This window comes from Mirounga angustirostris, unplaced genomic scaffold (assembly GCF_029215605.1).
Source record: "Mirounga angustirostris isolate CCGP_5_RB_7025 unplaced genomic scaffold, mMirAng1.0.hap1 SCAF_1, whole genome shotgun sequence".
Classification (NCBI taxonomy): Eukaryota; Metazoa; Chordata; class Mammalia; order Carnivora; family Phocidae; genus Mirounga; species Mirounga angustirostris.
This window is the reverse complement of record NW_026991709.1, coordinates 120,584,152-120,602,980: the sequence shown is the minus strand read 5'-3', so window position 1 is coordinate 120,602,980 and position 18,829 is coordinate 120,584,152. Positions and strand designations below refer to the sequence as shown.

Genomic DNA, 18,829 nt, shown 5'->3' with positions numbered 1-18,829 from the left:
CTTTTTAACCTTCATGGGCAACATGTGGCAGGGGATGGTGGAGCCTGAGAAATCTTCAACTTTATGGCCAGGGATAGGACTTGTCCACATGTCACAGGGCTAAGGGGTGTTAGCTCTCCGAACATGATGGAGGAATGCATGCCACCAGTTACGCTGTGAATTCGTAAACTGAACAGTTTTAATAATGGTGATGATGACAACAACCAGGAGAACCCCACAAGGCCCAATCCATCCATCTGTCCATTGCGCCTGGCACCCGACTGACCTGTTTGATGTAGGTGGTCTCTGGCCACCTCAAACAAGCGCAGGTGCATGTTGGTGATCGGATTGAAGGAGCCACAGGCCAGGAGCACCACTGGGATTTGGCTCTTCATCTTGTCAGGCACATCCACACCCGCGGCAGTGGCCACCCTGCCTTCGTGGGGACAAAAACTGATGTTAGAGAGTTGGCACAAGACAAACAGTCCAGATCAGTGTCCCTAAAGCATACAGGGGCTATTACTTCTCATTTGTAAGGTGACTGAGGGGGCAGTAATAACATTTTTGGAGGGTTTACCATGGGCCAGGACCTGTGCTCAACACTATGTCACGGTATACCCCTTGTCTCCTCAAATCCTTTCCACAACCCTGAGTGGTCACCTATCCAGCTCAGGGACCTTAGAAGCTGCACGACTGGAACCCAGACAGCCTGATTCAGAGACCATGTTCTTCTTGTAAGCTCTATACCCTCCCTGGGCTCTGATGGGTCACCTTGGAATCAAAAGGGGGTTAAGACCCCTATATGTCATCTCTGATAGTCCAAGTGAAGCTCACTAGGTCCCAGAGTAGACTGGTACTTCTTAAAAAACTTATTTAAAAATACTTTCAGATTTTCAAGTCGAGTTGCAAAATTTGAACAAACAATGCCTATACACCCTTTACCCACATTCCCCAAATGTTAACATCTTACCACATTTGCTTTAACACTCATTCTCTTTCTCTACACAACACACACAGGTTTGTACCTATAATTTTTTTTCTAAAATGTTTAAGGGTAAGTTGTAGAGGTAATACCTCTTTACCTCTAAATACTTCAGTAGGTTTTCTAAGAACAAAAGCATTTTCTTATATAACTGCAGAGCAATGATTAAAATCAGGAAATTAAAATTGTTACAGGATGAGTAATCTACAGATCTTTTCTTTTTTTTTTTAAGATTTTATTTATTTGACAGAGAGAGAGAGAGAGAGACAATGAGAGAGGGAACACAAGCAGGGAGTGGGAGAGGGAGAGGGAAAAGAAGGCTTCCCGCGGAGCAGGGAGCCCGATGCGGGGCTGGATCCCAGGACCCTGGGATCATGACCTGAGCCAAGGGCAGACGCTTAATGGCTGAGCCACCCAGGTACCCCAGATCTTTTCTGCTTTTACCTATTGTCCTTTATCTAGGCCTGAAGCATTTTGAGGGTTCCGCCCACCCTCCTGTCTCCACCATCTGGGGATTTCAGGGCCAGGGTGAGGTTGAAGGAAAGCAGAACACAGCCTGGGCTCCAGGGCACACTGGCAGACATGGCTCTCCTGCCTCCAAGATGCTGTCTCCTGGAGTGTCGGGCTCCACTGGAGTTAGGCTTTGGTTTGACTCCTAGTTTTACCTTTCACTGGCTGTGTGACGTAGGGCAAATCACAGTTCCTCTCTGAGCTGCAATTTCCTCATATGCAAGATGGGGATAATATTACTTCCGCTTACTGGGTTGTTGAGAGGCTAAATGAGCTATGTATGAGCAGTCTGATGTACAAGAAGCGTTTAATGAACTGCTGTGGCTTGGTGATGATCATGCCAATAATGAAATGGGTGCTGCAGCTGCTGACTAGGACAAGGGAGGAGGAGAGAGGAGGTGGTTCCCAGTGATCCTCACCTCCTAGTACTCACCTGCAGTCCCTCCCCTTGAGTGAGGGCTGGGCCTAGTAACTTGCTTCTACTAAACAGAATACAGCAAAAGAGTGGGATTTCACTTCAGAGAGGTTACAAAAAGTCTCTGGCTTCCCTCTTGCTCTCTCGCTTTCTCACTCTGATGAAGCCAGCTGTCCTGTTGTGAGTTGCCTCACAGGGAGACCCCTGGGGCAAGGAACTGAAGGGGACCTCTGGAGCCAAGAGCCCGTGAAGAATTAAATCCTGTCAGCAAGCACGTTAGTGAATGTGGAAGTGGGTCATTCCCCAGTCAAGTCTTCAGATGAGACTGCAGGCCCGTGAACATCTTGACTGCAGCCTTGTGAGAGACTCTAAGCCAGAAGACCCACTTAAGCTACTTCTATATTCCCACCCCACCTGCTAAATTTTGGGTTAATTTGTTAAGTAGCAAGAGGTAACTAATACAGTGACCAACAGGAAAAATGCATTCACTTCCTTCCTTTCATTCTTGCTATGGTGGCTTTGGCTGTAATTCTGCAGTTGCCGGGGTAACATGGAGAGTTCTTGGTCACTGGAACCTGGAACTCTCTTTGTATCCAAGGAAACTATTGTAATCTGGTCTTTGTTGTCTGCTTCTCCAGATCCAATGTAGCTGCCTACTTACAGACTTTGTCACGCAAGAAACAAATACCCTCTATTTGTTGAAGCCATCGAAGTTAGGCTGCTGGGACTTGTACTCAATTGCTGCAAATGCTGGGACTTATATCCAACTACTGCCTGACTCAAACTTCAGCAACAGTGGAGTTCCTGTCTGTGGCTTCTTTGTGAGCTCCTCATGGCTTCTGGCTTCAAGCTTTTGTATATGTTATTTCAGTTTCCTCCAACTGGAATACCCCCGGCATGCCCCAATCTGTTACGATTTAACTCAGGTGATCACATTATTTGTGACTTCAATCATTATTTCTTGACTGAATTAGTTAGAGATGCCTTTGGCTACAAGTCCCAGAAGCCTAAAACTTTAGTGGCTTAAATACACAGAGGTTATTTGTTTCTCACATGACAAGAAGTCTAAGGAGGCAGCTGATAGGTCACTGGCTCAACAAGGACCTGCAAATCTCTCAGCTTTTCCCTCATGGCCACAAGATTGCTGCTGTGGCTATAGCCATCATGAATTATGATCAAGGCAAAAAGGAGCAAAGAGCTACACTAGACTGGTTGTCCCTCTTAATCAAAAACAGAAGAGCTTTTTCAGAACCACCCTGTAGATTTTGCTTCTTATTGGCCAGAACTACATCACATGGCCCCTCTAGCTGCCAGAGAGGCTGGAAAAGCAAGTATTTAGCTGTACAGCCTCCCGAGTGGGAACCAGCAAGGAAAAGGGAATTGGAAATGGGATTAGTGAATGCACAGCATCTGCCACAGAGTTGGGGATACAACTGCCACAGAACTGGCTGCCGGGCTGGCTTTTCTGACAGCTAGCTTGGGTCAGCTGATCTATGATCTACCTTCAGTAAACCATAGACAACATTCTATTGGAAAAACCTGCTCTTGTGCCTTTCCCACCCACCAGACGACAGGACAGGAGTGGTGTTTCCTTCATCTCTGGCTCCCAGCTTTAAGCACAGCGCCTGGACCAGAATGGGGCTCAGTGAAGATTGAAAAGGGTGGCGGCTAGCTGCAGAGGGGACCTGTGTCCTGGCAGGGGGAAGGCCTAATGCACTTCCTAAGGTCGAGAAGTTGTTCTGGATGTATTCCGAGGTATAGCATGCAGATAAAAAAAAAAAAAACAACTCTCAATCTAGGCGGGCTATGGTTTCTTCAAGCTTCCTTTAAGGCAGCAGGAACACCCCCGACTGCGAGAGAAGAAAGCGGTCTGCAAGCTACTGCTGCTAGCTTTTTCCCGGGGAGGCTGGCTGGTTTAATGAGATATTATCTGCAGAGTGTGCTTAGCTACTCACAAGAGCAGCCTTGTGATGAGTTATCTGATGAGGCCGGCTGTTGTTAGAACTTTGAAAGGCTCCTTAATAGTTGTGATTTCGTTTTGACAAAATACAGTGTTTTTTTTGAGCTGTTAAGACATGTAACTGCAGCATCTCAGGTAACCTGGGGTTTTGATTCTTTTTTTCTAAAGTTCCCCAGAAACTGTAAATTAGATAATTTGTTTGAATGGAGGCATCAACAGCAATGAAGGGTGATGTCGGGGAGAAGCATAACTGACATTTAATGTGTCTGTCTTTTCGTTCCTTGCCAGGAGCCCACTGAGCCACCCTGCTCCAGAGTGACTGAGCCTGTCGCGGCCGCAGCTGGGGCAGGAAGAGGCAGTGAGTGCCCGTTCCCAGGCTCAGGAACGAAGCTGGTGCTCCTGCCTCACTTGTATACCCTAACTTGCCTCAACTAAACACCCCCCCCCCAAGCCCAAACCCAGAGAAATAGTGACAGCCTTAGAATGGACTCACTCCAGGGGCCACGGGGTGAATAAACCAGGCTCTGATTTGAGTGCAGGTCTCATCAGACACGAGGGCAGATGCATGCCATAAAAGTGACTCATCTGCCCTGCCATCTAGTCCTATCTAGTGAGACGAAGCAAGTGCGGGAGGCTGTGGCTGTTGGGAAAGGCTTCTCATCAACAAGCATTTAATGGGGGGCCACAGAGCAATAATTGCTGCTGAAGGACTTAACAAGCTGAGAAGGAGGCATACGTGACCTTCTTGGAATTTCTCATTAAACTGGAGAGACAAGGCAAACAGATTCCACCTGGGGCCCCAGCCCCTCTCCAGATATATACCGCCTCCTGCTTCACAGCCACCCCGACAGCATGTCACCCCACTCTTCAAAGGCAACGCGCTGCTTCCCTTCTCCTGGCTTCTGCAAATGCTGTTCCGGCTACCCAAAACACCCTCCTCACCCCCGCCTTCAAGGTTTTCTCCTTGGTGTTTACCCAATGCCTCCTCCCCCACCGAGCTCCATGTACCCGGGACCCGTTTTATCACTTTCTACTTCAGCCGCCACAGAGCTGCCACTGCTTCGCTCCCATGATGCTCTTCCCCAAGCAGAAGGTGAACTCCTGTGGGGTGGTTTCTCATTCACGTCGGTGCCCTCAGCTCCTGCACTGTGCCGGGCAAGGAAATGTGGAGGACGAATGAAAGAATGAGTGACGGTCTCCAGCCGAGCATCGTCCTTTCCAGATAGCTACCTCATCTCTTTGGTTCTGTCCCAAACAGTCATGGACTGGGCCTTCCACAGATATAAACTGACCTTTCTGGCTTCCAAGAGGCACTTCAGACCCCTTGCCAAGACCCCACGCCACTTCAGACTGACATCAAACAAGACAGCCCTGCCCCGGTGCGCCATCGTCCGTGGCAGGATCCCATCAGCAGGGAAACGCTGACTTCCTGCCCACTGACGCCAAGGGCATCCCTCTGCTCTGGAGAGTTGGAGGTTACCAGCTGCCTGCTCTGACAGGCAGAGGCTCTGCAGATGTGAATAAATTCGGGATCCTGACGTGGGGAGGTTAGCCTGGATTATCCAGGTGGACCCAGTTTTATCGTGAGGGTCCAAAGAAGGAGAAGAAAGGGGGGGGGGTCAGATACGGAAAGATGGAAGGGCCCAAGTGACCATCAGGAGGGAAGATGCCACGCTGCTGACTTTGACAGAGGATGGGGCTGTGAACCAAGCTGGGCAAGTGGCCTCCAGGAGCTGGAAGTGGCAAGAGGAAACAGATTCTCCCCTAGAGCCTTCAGAGGGAATGCGGCCCTGCGGACTCCTTGGTTTTAGACTTCTGACTACTAGAACGGTAGAAAATAAAATAATGTTGTTTTCAACTAGTAATTCATGGCAATTTGTCCTAGCAGCCATAGGAAACAAGTACACTCACCTATGTGGGGGCAGGCTCTCTACAGTGACCTCAAGCCAGGGCAGGAAAGGTGAAGGAACTGAGCCAGTGATGAGGGTACTGAAGGGTGTGTCGGGCAGAGGGAGCAGTGTGGTGAAGGCCCAGAAACCACCACAAGGGGGGGTGATAGGCTAAAAGCACATCGATGTGGCTGTGTGTGGGTGACTCAGGATCCAGGCTGCAGAGGGTGTAAGGATCCTGCAGCCCCTAGGGGGTCTCTGGAGACTTGATTTTATTCCACGGCCAATGAGGAACCTCTGAAGGATTTTACACGGGGGTGTAACTTACTCATATTTCTGTTTCAGAAATAGCACCCAAGGCGGCTACTGCCAGGACCCCACTGGCTGGGGAAGGGCAGGCATTTCCCCAACTTCCCCGAGGATGGCATTTCCTGCTGCCTGCATTTCACTTCAATCACTGGGTAATGTGATGCTGGCCAATGCCCCGCATGCACCAGATTCTAACTAAGTGTGCACCCTTTGGCCCATTTGTCACAGGCCGTCGCAGAGACACAGAAAGGAAAGGCGAGCCAGGAAGGTTAAGTGCCGTCACTGCAGATGTAATGTGCTAATGCTCATCACTTGGGAGGCAGTCAATTTACCTTTCCCTGCGGTGAGCGCCTCTAACAGGACCTGGCCCAGGAAAGTGGCTGAAAACATCCTTGTTTATTATAGACATAAAGCAGATGGCTTCAGGCAGAATGGAAATGGATTCTCCAAACATCTTTCACTACACAGACCTCTTGACCGGACTCCTCATCTTAAAGAAAACAAGAGATGTGGTTTGTATTTCTGGGGCTGATGAGCACATTTTTCAGGACCTAGGGAAATCATTTCCATCTGCACGAGTATGTCAACTTCTCCAGGGCAATCAACCTTCACGCGAACTCGGGGCACTTTTTCTTTTCAACTTTGTTGGATTCACCCGCTGTTGCTATGGGCACACGGTGCTGCTAGGAACAAAAGCAGAGCGAGCCTTCTTTTTGTCAGCGTGAGGATCCTCTGCCAGCCACCTCTCCACGGAAACAAACATGCCAATTAAGCCCTCATCCTAATTATGAGACTCCCAGGAAAGCAGGCAGCCTGGCTCTTCAGTTTTGCGAACTTTCAAAAGATCTGAAGGAGGAACGAGGCGTGGAATGAGGTCCCCTGTAGCCACACTCAGGAGCTGGAATGCATTCCGACTGGTGCAGGAAAGTGCAAGGGAGTCACAGCTCCTGGGTTTGCTGAGTGCAAGGCTAGGCCCTACTTTACACACATCAGTGCTGATTCTTTAAAGCTGCCTGGAAGGAAAGGGTCCGTGCCTGCATTCTGGTCAAGAGCCCAGTCAACTTCTCTGAGCCTCAGTGAGCCACATGGAAGATGGAGATACATCACAAACCTCCTAGGGCTGTCATGAGGGTTACCGGAGTTGACCCACCTAGCACGGTACTTGGCCCCTAGGGGGTTCTCCAGAAGTATTAGCTCCTCTTTCCTTTCATTATGCTTAAAGCAGAACTCACCATCCCCACCTCCACCTGCTTGTTCACTGTTTTTGCAGTCCCCCATGATCAAAACCTGACAGCCCTTAGGGCCATTTCGGCACCCAGCTGCCTGGTAGGCATCTCCTTGCAGACCAGCCTGGCCTGGGAGATGTTCCCACAGCAGGGCGCTCCCAAGGGAAGGCCACCCCCACCCACCACCGCTCTAGTCTTCCACCTCGCTCCACCTCTAACAACTCAGCTCTGAGCATCACTTGTCCCTGCACTTAAGACTTGATCGCGAGAAACAGGTAGTGTAATGTCATGCTGGTAGAAATAACATCTGATGCCAAATAAATATGCTCCAGATCACAGCTGACTTGCCACTGTGGAACAAAGAAGGTAGAAGAGGCGGGGGAGACGGTGAGAAGTGCCTGGCGTCTCCTGTGAGGAGTGCCGAGTAGCAGATAATTAAAATCACAACCTACCAGCAACTGCGCTAGTGCCTTAGACGTACAGGCCTAAAGAAAACCTGGCCCCTGTGCTCCAGAAGGGTACAGTCTGGCAGCAAGAACAAACCACTAGGACCCCAGGTGGGACTAAGTGCTGGGAACCTCCCAATATCCATTTCTGCCTTTCTCTGTAGTAACAGAGTCTCTGTCTTTCGCTGGCAGGTTACTACATTCCGCAGTCTCTGCAGCAGGGGAAGGCCATCCACGTGCCTAAGGTCTGGCCAAAGATCTTTGAACAGAAGTGCTGCGCCATACTTCCAGAACCTTCTTGAAATGCGAAAGGCCTGCCCTTCTCTGCTGCACTCCTGTCCAGAAGGTGATGGCTGGAATATGGTAGCTATACTGGACCAACTCCCAGTTTGACAGAGAATAAGCCAAGAAAAAGCCAGGATCTTAATGACCCTGAAGCTGCCATATCAGCCCCAGACTGCCTAGTTCAGGCTTCTTTTTCCTGGGGGAGAAATAATCTAAGTCACCATTATTTTCTATTTTTCTGTTATATGCAGTCAAACCTAATTCTAACTGATACCTAATGAATGTTTATTGAACTAGTGTATAAAGAAATGAAAAAGTGTGTAAACTTTTACAAGTTTCTACTGCCCCAGTTAAACCTATTTTATATGCAGAAACTCAAATGGATATTGTTTGAAAGGGAAAATACACCTAAGGAAAAAAAAATCTATTATAACTTAATTTTTTATACGAATTTTTCATGGGAGGAAAAATCCTTACTCAGGACTCTAGAAGGCTGAAATGTGTAGCAGTGAATCTACTTTTCTGTAGATCACAAAAACCAGACTCTGCCCTATCTCCTTCCCCCCAAAACGGATTCATTATGGCGTGCTGTGGCACTCGGCTTTGAGTGGGCATTTGCCATATGGCTTGGCAGTTTAATGGTTTTCTGATACTTGACAAAAACGAAGTACAATCATTTTGTAAGGAGTTTGCGTTCCTAGATGGGTCTTTTCCAAATAACAGCTGTGCCTCAAAATTGAGTTACTCAAATTGCAATTTGTGGACACAATACTCAAACATTTACAAGTGAGCAAAACCTCGAATCACTTGGGCTATTTCCAGGCTTCAGAGTTTATGAAGTTTTTAGCGATGTTATGAGTGTGCAGCTGTCAACAGACTCAAGCCAAAGTCTCCAAACCACCAGACCTGGCAGGCAGGAGAGATGTCCTACTTAGCAGCAGGCCATGTGCAGCCGACCGCAAACCCTCCGGAGAGAAAGAACACAAGGGAAGTAAGCCTCACACTAAAGCCCGCAGACCAAATCCCTGTGCCTCTCTCTCTCCGCCCTTCCACACTGTACCAATGACACCAAATCTACGGCTCGAGCCCTGACCTTGCTTATGGGCCCCTATAGGTCCAGGGACGTCCACCTGGCATTGCCTTGGTAACAAGCCACATAAACATGGATTCAAAGCCGACTAGCAAGACTTCCAAACTGAGTGACCTTGAGTTTTATCAGTCGGGAGAGTCCAGATGAGGTACATTACAATCCCCAAATCTCAAGAGCTTAAAACAATAAAGGTTTGTTTCATGTTCCTATTACATGTGCACTCCATGCTGGTTAGGGCTCTGTCCTGTATCATGTTTTTCCCTCAATCCAGGACTCAAGCCGGTGGAGCAGTCACTACCTGGAATATGGTCAGTCTGTAGCAGAGGGGAAAAAAAGGGCTCTAGAAGGTCCCTCACCAGCAACTGTATTGTATGGTTGGCTCACACGGGCACGTGTCACTTCCAACAACCCCACCCAACTTCAGCGAGTTAGAAAATACAATCCAACTCTAGCTCTCCACCTTCAGGACACAGAAATATTTGGTCAATAGTCTTGTGTCTACTATGGTCAATCAACCACTCAAGCCTCAGTGACCCATCTGGAAAATGGAGGTAACTACACCTCCTCAGATTGTTATAAAGGTCAATCAGAATGGACCCATGCAGAGTACTTAGAACGGTGCCTGGTCCACAGGAGGTTCTCCAGAAATACCAGCTCTTTTCCTTGCCTTCAAAACAGAAATCTCAATCTCCCACATCTTCTTCCGGCTGCCCAAACCCCTTGTCTTAAAAAGATTCCACTGTTTTTCTAGTCCCTTTCAATCAAAACATGCCCGTTAGCTATGACCTCTCTTCATCCCTCATCATGTCCTCCCAATACAATGAACCTCCAAGCACGACCAATATTCCCCACATGAGGTCTTTACTTTCCATCACTACTGAGACCCATCCTACTATCGGGTTTTATTATCTTCTGGTATAAGTTAGGATTTTTAAAAAATTGCAGGCAAGAGAAATGAGCTCTGGTCATCCTAGTTCCCCTCCCCACTAAAGGTACAGCAGCACAGGAGCCTGGAATCATGGGAAGGCCACCATTATGCCATCACATAGAGTAAAGGAAGAGCTGAATATGAGGTCTCAGGGTGGACAAGGGACAGGGCAGTGCCAGTCTCAGCCTGGACAGAGTCCCATGGTACAGACATGGTCAGCGGGGCTCACACCAATGCACAATGTTGTTCCGAGAGAGGGGCCGTTGATGTGGGCTGGACAGACCCATTCCCACCCCCACTGATAGCTTCCACACTTGGTGAGATAAACTCTGGAATCCTCTCCCTCCCACCACTTCGGCCCCAATCCAATCTCTTCTCGATATGCTAAACAGATGAACAGTCCTAAAGTTTGGGTTAAGTCACTGAAACTACTGTGATAAACTACTCAGTGTCTGCCACGCACCAAGCACTGTTTAAAACCTGGGCCTTTATGCCAAGCCAGTGATAAAATCTTCAGCAATCTGTTCTCCACTGGCATTTAGTTGCTCAGCCATGCCCTTCATCTGGCATTAGAACTTTGGAGATTTTAGCCCCACTCTACCTCTCCTAATTGTCTCCCGACCTCCCTCTCTATTCCCTACATATGCTCTGTATCCTCCCCAAGCTCAGACCACTTGCTGTTCTGGACGGGTCTTCTGAGTGGTCCTGCTTCTTGGGCTTCTGTTTATGCCACTTCCTAGAGCCAGGTGGTCTCTTTCATGTCAGCTGTCCCACATAGCTTCCCCCGGTAGCCCACCGAGAAGTCACTGTTCCATCCTCTGACCTCTTAAAGGTGACACTCTGGGTACTATTGAGTCCCTACTCTTTGCTTGCCTAACAGATTATGAATCCCTGAGGGCAGGGATCCCATGGGGTCTAACGTAGAGTGGAACGCAAATAAGGACTATTCACCTTACTCGCTGGGGGACAAGGTAAAAGTGAAAAGTAGATCAAAATGAGAGCCAGAAAGCACTGGTCACCCCCTGGCATGGTCTAGGCCGTAGTACCTCTATTCTTGTTTCCAATGCCCAACACTTCCTGGCTTTTCCTGATGCAAATTTCTGTCTCCCAATCTGGGGCGTCAGCTCTCTTCTGGACTTGAATTTTGCTCTCACCCCATCAATTCTGTCTGCTGCCTTGGCTGGGCTGCACCCAGGGTCCTGATTTGCACCTTAGAGGCATCATTTGATTCCTCTGTCCATTCCCTGCCTCTGCCCCTGCCGAATCCAGAGTACATGTCCGGGGCCCTGCTCCAGTCCAGCAGCGGGCAATGAGCCACAGTGACTGTTGGGAAAAGCAGTCCCACACCCTCTACAGACCTGGGAGATTCCCTGTATGGCAGAGAAACGCAGAGCTGTCCATAATGATGGCAGGGGATGGCACCATGGCCCTTCTAGGGCTCAAAGAACAAAACTGGCAGCCATCTGGGCTCTTCTCTCTCTCTCTCCTTGACAGCCTGTCAGTTCCACCTTTGCAGTATCTTTATTATCCATCCGTCTCTCAAACACTGGAGTCCCTGGCTTGGATTGGGGTTCATTATTTCTCAGGTGGACCCGAGTGAACTCTTACCTGTCCCCAGTGTCACCTCCTTGGCCCATCTCTGGAAGCTACCCAAGGCATCTTTTAGCACACACATATGGTTTCCTGCTTCCCCTGTCACCCATATGCATTGTGGGTAATGAAACTCCTCAGTGTGGCATCCATGCGCTTTACAGTCTGGCCATGGCCTGTTTCATCAGCCTCATCACTTTCTTCCAACCCCCTCCCCGGGTCTGCTCCATCTAACTGCTTTCCATTCCATCCTAAGTCCCCTTGGATGGAATTTTAGGACCAGCCCTGAAATCAAATACAAAAATTCTAACAAAGAAGGCAACTTTGTTTAGCTTGCTTGTTCAGTCACTAAAAAAGAAAATAAGCTGCCACTGCCATCAAGTTTGTCACGGCAATAGGAGCTGACAGGAAGATACCAAAACGCCTGGAAAGGTGGGAAGCTGGCCAGGCTCTCCATGAAGGCAGAAGAGACCAGTGGAGGCCCAGTGAGCCACAGCAGGGGACATATAGGCAGGAGCCTTGCTGCTCAAGGATAGGCATTCACTTGGGAATTTCACTGGGTACAACACAACCAAGTCCAGAGCAATCCTTTCCCATTTCATGTAATAGAATTTCCTCCAGAAATTATAAGCCAAGCAGCTCATCTTCCCTTCTTTATTGAGCTATAAGCAGACTGCCATAGTCATGAACAGATAACTGCAAATCTGGGCAGTGATCTATGAAATCAGAACAGACCTGGGTTTGGGGATGTGATTAATTAAAATTTTTAACCAGGTTCATCCCACGTATATTTAATGTCATGCATAAGTGCTTTTGCGCTGGCTGGAAATTAGGCCCAAAGAGTGGACAGTTCACAGAAACACCTGCAGTCCCTGTGATTCTTAAACCTTATTTTGTTTCTTCTCTCAGTTACTGCTTCAGAATCCACTAGCAGGAGTGGCAGATCATTCCCAGCCTATGTCCCCAATAAAGCCCACGCATTTCCCCTGCACTCAAGAATATGTGCACTGAGACCGTGAAGGGCATGGGGCACTTCTTCTGGCCTTGAACTGAGGTTGCCTGTGCTTGCAATGGGGGGGACCTCTGCAATGGAAAAGGCTTGGCATTTACAAGCTCTGTAACCTTGAACAAGCCCTTCAGTCTTCTATAAAATGAGGATAATCCAAGCTTATCCATGGAGGCTGTGAAGATGAACTAAAGAGACACATTAGGACTACATCTCCTACACTGCATTCAGAGGAGGGGGAAACTTCCATCAAAGAGTTAGGGAACAGGATTCCTATGTGCCAAACCTGTGTAAAGACACCAATGTCCATGATAGACTCTACCTGTTCCTCCCGCAAGAAGGGGATAAATGAAGCCACTATTTCTCTGAGCACATCCACCCCTGCATAGTATAGAATCAGGGATTTCTGGCCAACTCAGGCCTGGGTTGGAGCAGTTGAAAAAGCCCACCAGGTCCCACACAACACTCCAGTGGTGCATCAGGCTCCCTCCCACAGTCAGGACTTGTTGATTTACTTTACTATATATGAACTTAAAAACCAGCAAAGAGGTTAATTTGCTTCTATGATTTCTGAAAAAGTAATGTATTCATCTGGCACACACTTTGGCTGATGTTTCTTTTTATAGACTCCTGTGACACGAGGTGATCCATGGGTGTGCACACCGCAGCATGGGGCTGGAGCAGAGAGGTGCAAGCAAGGAGGGTCCTGGCCCCACGGGACAAGGCGAATGGGCAGAGCTAGAATCCAATCAGGCCAGGAGAACTAAAGAGCACTAGATGCCCAGAGGTGTGGGTGAAGCCAGATGCAGACATTTGGAGGTATCAACTCTAAAACGGTGAAGCTTCTTCCCACAGGCCTCTAGCTCATGTAAATTCTCTTACATGTGCTGGCCTCACTAAATCAATAAAATAATAATTTAAGTGTGAAATAAAATATAGCCAAAATGAAATGATTTAAGCTCACTGTCTTCCATGAGCGGATGTTCCAGGGGAAGTGTGATGTGGCAGAGAATCTGCAGCACCACAACTCCCTTTTCTCCTTGCTAAGAAACCTGATTTGGGGGGCACCTGCATGGCTCAGTCCCCTAAGCCTCGGACTCTTTTTTTTTTTTTTTTAAAGATTTTATTTATTTATTTGAGAGAGAGAATGAGAGCATGAGAGTGTGGAGGGTCAGGGGGAGAAGCAGACTCCCTGCTGTGCAGGGAGCCGGATGTGGGACTCGATCCCGGGACTCCAGGATCATGACCTGAGCCGAAGGCAGTCGCTCAACCAACTGAGCCACCCAGGCGCACGTTCTCAGACTCTTGATTTCCGCTCAGGTCATGCCCTCAGGGTGCTGAGATCAAGCCCCGGGTGGGGCTCCGCGCTCAGCGGGGAGTCTGCTTCTCTCCCTTTCTCTTTCCCTCTGCCATTCCCCCTACTCACGCGCACTCTGTTTCTAAAATAAATAAATCTTAAGCACAACAAAACCAAACCTGATTTTGTTCGGCTTCAGGGACAAGGGGCGCAGATCCACACAGAAACCATAGCACCACAGCCACCACGGCAGGCCTCTGCCTTCACCCGTGATTGGTCGGGCACGAGCACGTGACCCAGTCCTGACCCGTGAGACGCGGGAGGAAGGAAGGGCCCGGAGGCCCACGGGAAAGACCTTGGAAGCGCAACGCCAGCAGGTCTCTTTGCCGCCCCTTCTTGCCCCGGACGCTGTGGTGTGGGGGGGTGACGCTTGGGGCTGCCACAGCCCTCCGGTGACCACGAAGGGAAGGCCTAGAGAACTGCAGCAGTCAAGGGCAGCCCAGAGACGTGGTCTCATTAAGTCGCTGCAATAACCTAGGACAGCCTCTCTCTAGACTTTATTATGGGAACTGCTAAAATATCTTTATTGCCTCGGCTACTGCTGGTCATTTATTCAACTGCTTGTGTCCTCACGCATCCAAACAGATACATCTCAGGAGGCTTCAGTTCTTGCCTTCCCCTCACAGCGTGTGCACTTTCGTGTGATTCCAGTGTGTAAAGACAGGTACTTCTACATCACGTGGCCCCTGAGGTCAAGGCAGCTGCCTCACCTGGGCTGCAGTTGACCCGAGACTGCATCTGTGTTGGAAGACATCCTGCTCTGCGGGACCTGCAGAGGGATGGTATGTTGAACTCCAGTGTGGAGCTGTACTGGGAATCTTCCAGGGACTGTTTTGAACAAATATGATTTTTGGTTGACACTGTGACCTCAGGGGAAGCTGCCACCTGGGCCTCTGGGACCTTTCTGAGGGTAGCTATGTATCTCGTGGGACTTTTATACCCTCAGTGGCGCCTCAGGGGGACTGCCTTTGGTGTAGCCTCCTCCCTCCTCTCCACAGGTGGGGACAGCTGTGCCTTTCCAGCTTCAGTGCTGGGCGCTCGCCCACGCTGCCTGTGGTCCAACACTGCCTGGTGACTCGAGGAAGCCTGCTGAACACACCCACAATGCCATCCCTGTTTTGTTCCTGCTGGTCTCTCTGCCTAGAATGCCCTCTCTACCCATTTCTACCTATTAAACTTTGTTTCCCCAGCACTCAGCACACATTAGGCCAACCACGGAAGGTCTCCTTATCGTGATAATGACAAAAAACAACCCAATTAAAAAACAGGCAAAGGACTTGAATAGACACTTCTCCAAAGAAGATACACAAATGACCAATATACACAGGAAAAGACGCGCAACATCACTAATCACTATGGAAATACGAATCAAAACTACCATGAGATACCACCTTAGATACATTATGATGACTATTATCAAAAAAAAAAAAAAGAAAGAAAGAAAAGAAAAGAAGTGTTGGTGAGGATGTGGAGAAACTGGAACTTTGGTGCACTGCTGGTGGGAATGCAAACTGGTACAGCCACTGTGGATAACAGTATGGAGGTTCCTCCAAAGATTACAAATAGAACTACCCTATGATCCAGCAATCCCACTTCTGAGTATACACCCAAAAGAACTGAAAGCAGCCACATGAACAGATACTTGTACATCCATGTTCATAGCAGCATTATTCACGGTAGCCAAAAGGTGTAAGCAACCCAAGTGTCCACAGATGAACAAAATGTTTATATATATAATATGTATATTATCTATTTTTGGTATATATAATATATATTATATATATTTTTGATATATATATATAATACACATACAATGGGATATAATTCAGTCTTCAAAAGGAAAAAATCTGATATATGTTACAACATGAGGACACTATGTTCCATGAAATAAGTCAGTCACAAAAAGATAACTACTGTATGATCCCATATATATTTCACTACCATCTAGAGTAATCAAATTCATAGAGACAGTATAATGGTGGATACCAGGGGCTGGAGGGAAGAGGGAATGGGGAGTTGTGTAGTGGGTATAGTTTTAGTTTCGCCACCGTGAAAGAGTTTTGGAGATGGTTGCACAACGGTGTGAATATACTTAACATTACTGAACTATATACTTAAAAGTTGTTAAGATGATAAATTCTTTGTTATACGTACTTTACCACAGCTACAAGTTTAAAATAAAAGGTCTCCTTTGTGAAGCCTTCTCCAGGCTCTGATTGCACTGCATTGTTCATCAATCTGCCTTGACTTCTTGTTTTCTGTTCTTTCAGGATTGTTTTGAGACCTACCCAGTTGCCTAAACCAAAAGAATCACAGAGTAAAGAGCCAGAGCCCTGACTGAACTGCTCCTGAAGTCTATACTTCCCAGAGCATTTCAATTGTATGAACCAATAAATCCCCTTTTTGACATTAAGCTAGTTTGAGTTGGTGTCCTGTGACTTGCAACCACAATCAACTGAACTGAGACTACACCTGATATGAAATATCAGAATGCTAAGAATTTAAAAAAAAGACATTAAAGATTTCTAGGGAATAAACAAAAGAAAGTTCATAGACAAAAAGCTGAAGATATGACTGGCATCTAACCCCTCATCTGCAACAGTAGATGCAACAGACAACCAGTGATGCCTGAATCCTTCTAAGAAAAGAGGACTTTGAACCTGGAATTCTCTATTTGGCCAGATAATTAAGTATGGGGATAGAAGAAATACATTTTTATATATGAACAGACTCAAAGTTTACCTCTCAGGTACTCTTAAGTAGTTCTTTGAGGGTGTGTTCCAGCAAAACAAGGAAGGAAACCCAACAAAGTAGAAGACAGGGATCCAACCTAGGAGGATGGTGAAGCTAGGATGAGAGCTGTACAGGCTGGAGAGCACTGGGCAGGACAGCAAAGTGTGGGGCTCTAAGAAAAAAGAAAGAGAGGAGAGGCCAGAGAGGCTGCGTCAAATGGGGTTATGGTGAAAGCATTTCTCTCAACCAAAAAAAAAAATCCATGTAAAACAAAAAGCAACATAACATGGTCCAAAAATAATGTGAATTAAAATGTGATGTAATTTTAAGCTCTTTATGAAATATGAGAAAATACATTTGACCCTCATATTAGGAGCCCTGTGAGTGGTCCAGGGCTACTTGACCCTGGAGTGAGCATTTATGGGGTCATAATGATTTAAATCCTATTTAATGGTGTTCAACTTTTAGAGTCAATCTAGTGAAAAGGCATAGAAAGCTTAACTGTGACTACAGAATAGAAAGATAATGTTAAACCTTTGGCAGTGTAAGAATACAGCTACCAACGGGAAGTGGCTGGGGAAAGAAAGAGGGGAAGAGGGAGAAGCTACCAATGTTTTCCTCTTACCACACGGAGAGTCTAGGCACTGATTACTTTACCAAGAAGAAACAGAGATTTGGTTCTGAGCATCAGATAAGGGGACTTTAAACAAGCCAGGGCATAAACTTCTCTCCTAGAAAAGCTGGGAAGGTAGGCAGGTCAGGGAATAGTGCAGTAGCTCTGATGTCATCAACATCCCAGAATCCTTTTAGATTTCTCTGTCATTCTTTGAACATGCCTTCCATCTACCCTCAAGATTGTCTCATGATCACCCAATGGCTGCTGCAGCTCCAGCCATCATATCTGTGTCCAAGAAAGAAGAGAGAAGGGCAAAAGAGGCCTACCTGCTGAGTCAGTGCCCTCATAAAGAACTTTTCTAAAGCACCGCTCAACAACTTCTGCTTATATCTTACTGGCCAGAACCCAGGGATATGACCGCCCCTATCCAAAGGATAAAACTGACTAAATCCTAAACTGAAAAGTATAGTTTTTTTAGATGGCACACTGATGCTCTCAACAAAACTGGGTTTGTTTGTAAAGAAGGGAGGAATGGATATTGGGTAAGCAATTTACCATCTGTGACTCAAGAGATAGAAAGTATATATATACATATTTTTCAAAGATTTTACTTACTTGAGAGAGCGTGCGCACGTGCAAAAAGGGGGAAGGGCAGGGGGGGAGGGAGAGAATCTCAAGCAGACTCCCTGCTGAGTGTGGAGCCCACTTGGGCTGGATCTCAGGACCCTGAGACCATGACCTGAGCCAAAACCAAGAGTGGGATGCTAAACGGACTGAGCCACTCAGGCGCCCTGAAAGCATATTTTTTAAAGTAAAAGTAAAAAGGTAACCAACAAAAGAGTAAAAAAGTAACAGAACCATCAAAAATGAGAGGGAGGAGGAAGGGTGCAGAATATAAATGAGTTAAGTCAATCTTTTGTAAGGGGACTCAATGGCCATCTTTCCTGGATACAATTTAGAGTTGTGCATGTAATCCCCAAAATAATTTTAAAAAACCAAAGAGGCTACCTTTGGGAGGTATGCAAGGAGGCAGGGGTGGAGCTGTAACTTTTTATTAAAAGCACTTCTGAATTAGTTGAATTTTTTAAAAAGCCATGTGCACTTATTATTTGATTACAAAAGTTAACAGCATTTAGTCTATTCTTTTGGGAAGCTGAGCATCACTATATTTCCTTTACACTTGGCAACCTGGGTCAGTGGTGGGCATTTTGGTACATTTTTAAACTCCCCTCACTGACTTAGAAAGCGACAAAAATCAGCCATATTCAGGGCTCTCTTTATTTCACTTCTTTCAATTGATTTGTGATTTTTTAAACTCTAGTCATTCACATTCAAGATTTTTTTTTTTAATTTTTATTTATTTATTTGAGAGAGAGAATGAGAGAGAGCACATGAGAGGGGGGAGGGTCAGAGGGAGAAGCAGACTCCCCACTGAGCAAGGAGCCCAATGTGGGACTCGATCCTGGGTCTCCAGGATCATGACCTGAGCCAAAGGCAGTCGCCCAACC

At 47.2% G+C, this 18,829-nt stretch overlaps 1 protein-coding gene across 6 annotated transcripts in view; it reads right to left on the bottom strand.

Moving 5' to 3' along the window:
* The window catches only part of NMNAT3 (nicotinamide nucleotide adenylyltransferase 3), a 117,612-nt gene that overhangs the window by 65,657 nt on the left and 33,126 nt on the right, over nt 1-18,829 (bottom strand). For 5 of the 6 annotated variants that reach the window (XM_054504385.2, XM_054504386.2, XM_054504384.2 and 2 more), the window contains exon 2: nt 266-415. In XM_054504385.2, the coding sequence (XP_054360360.1) occupies nt 266-374 (109 nt within the window). In that variant the 5' untranslated portion in view covers nt 375-415. The remainder of the gene's footprint in view (nt 1-265; nt 416-18,829) is intronic. The other variant, XM_064587140.1, reaches the window with a different exon arrangement.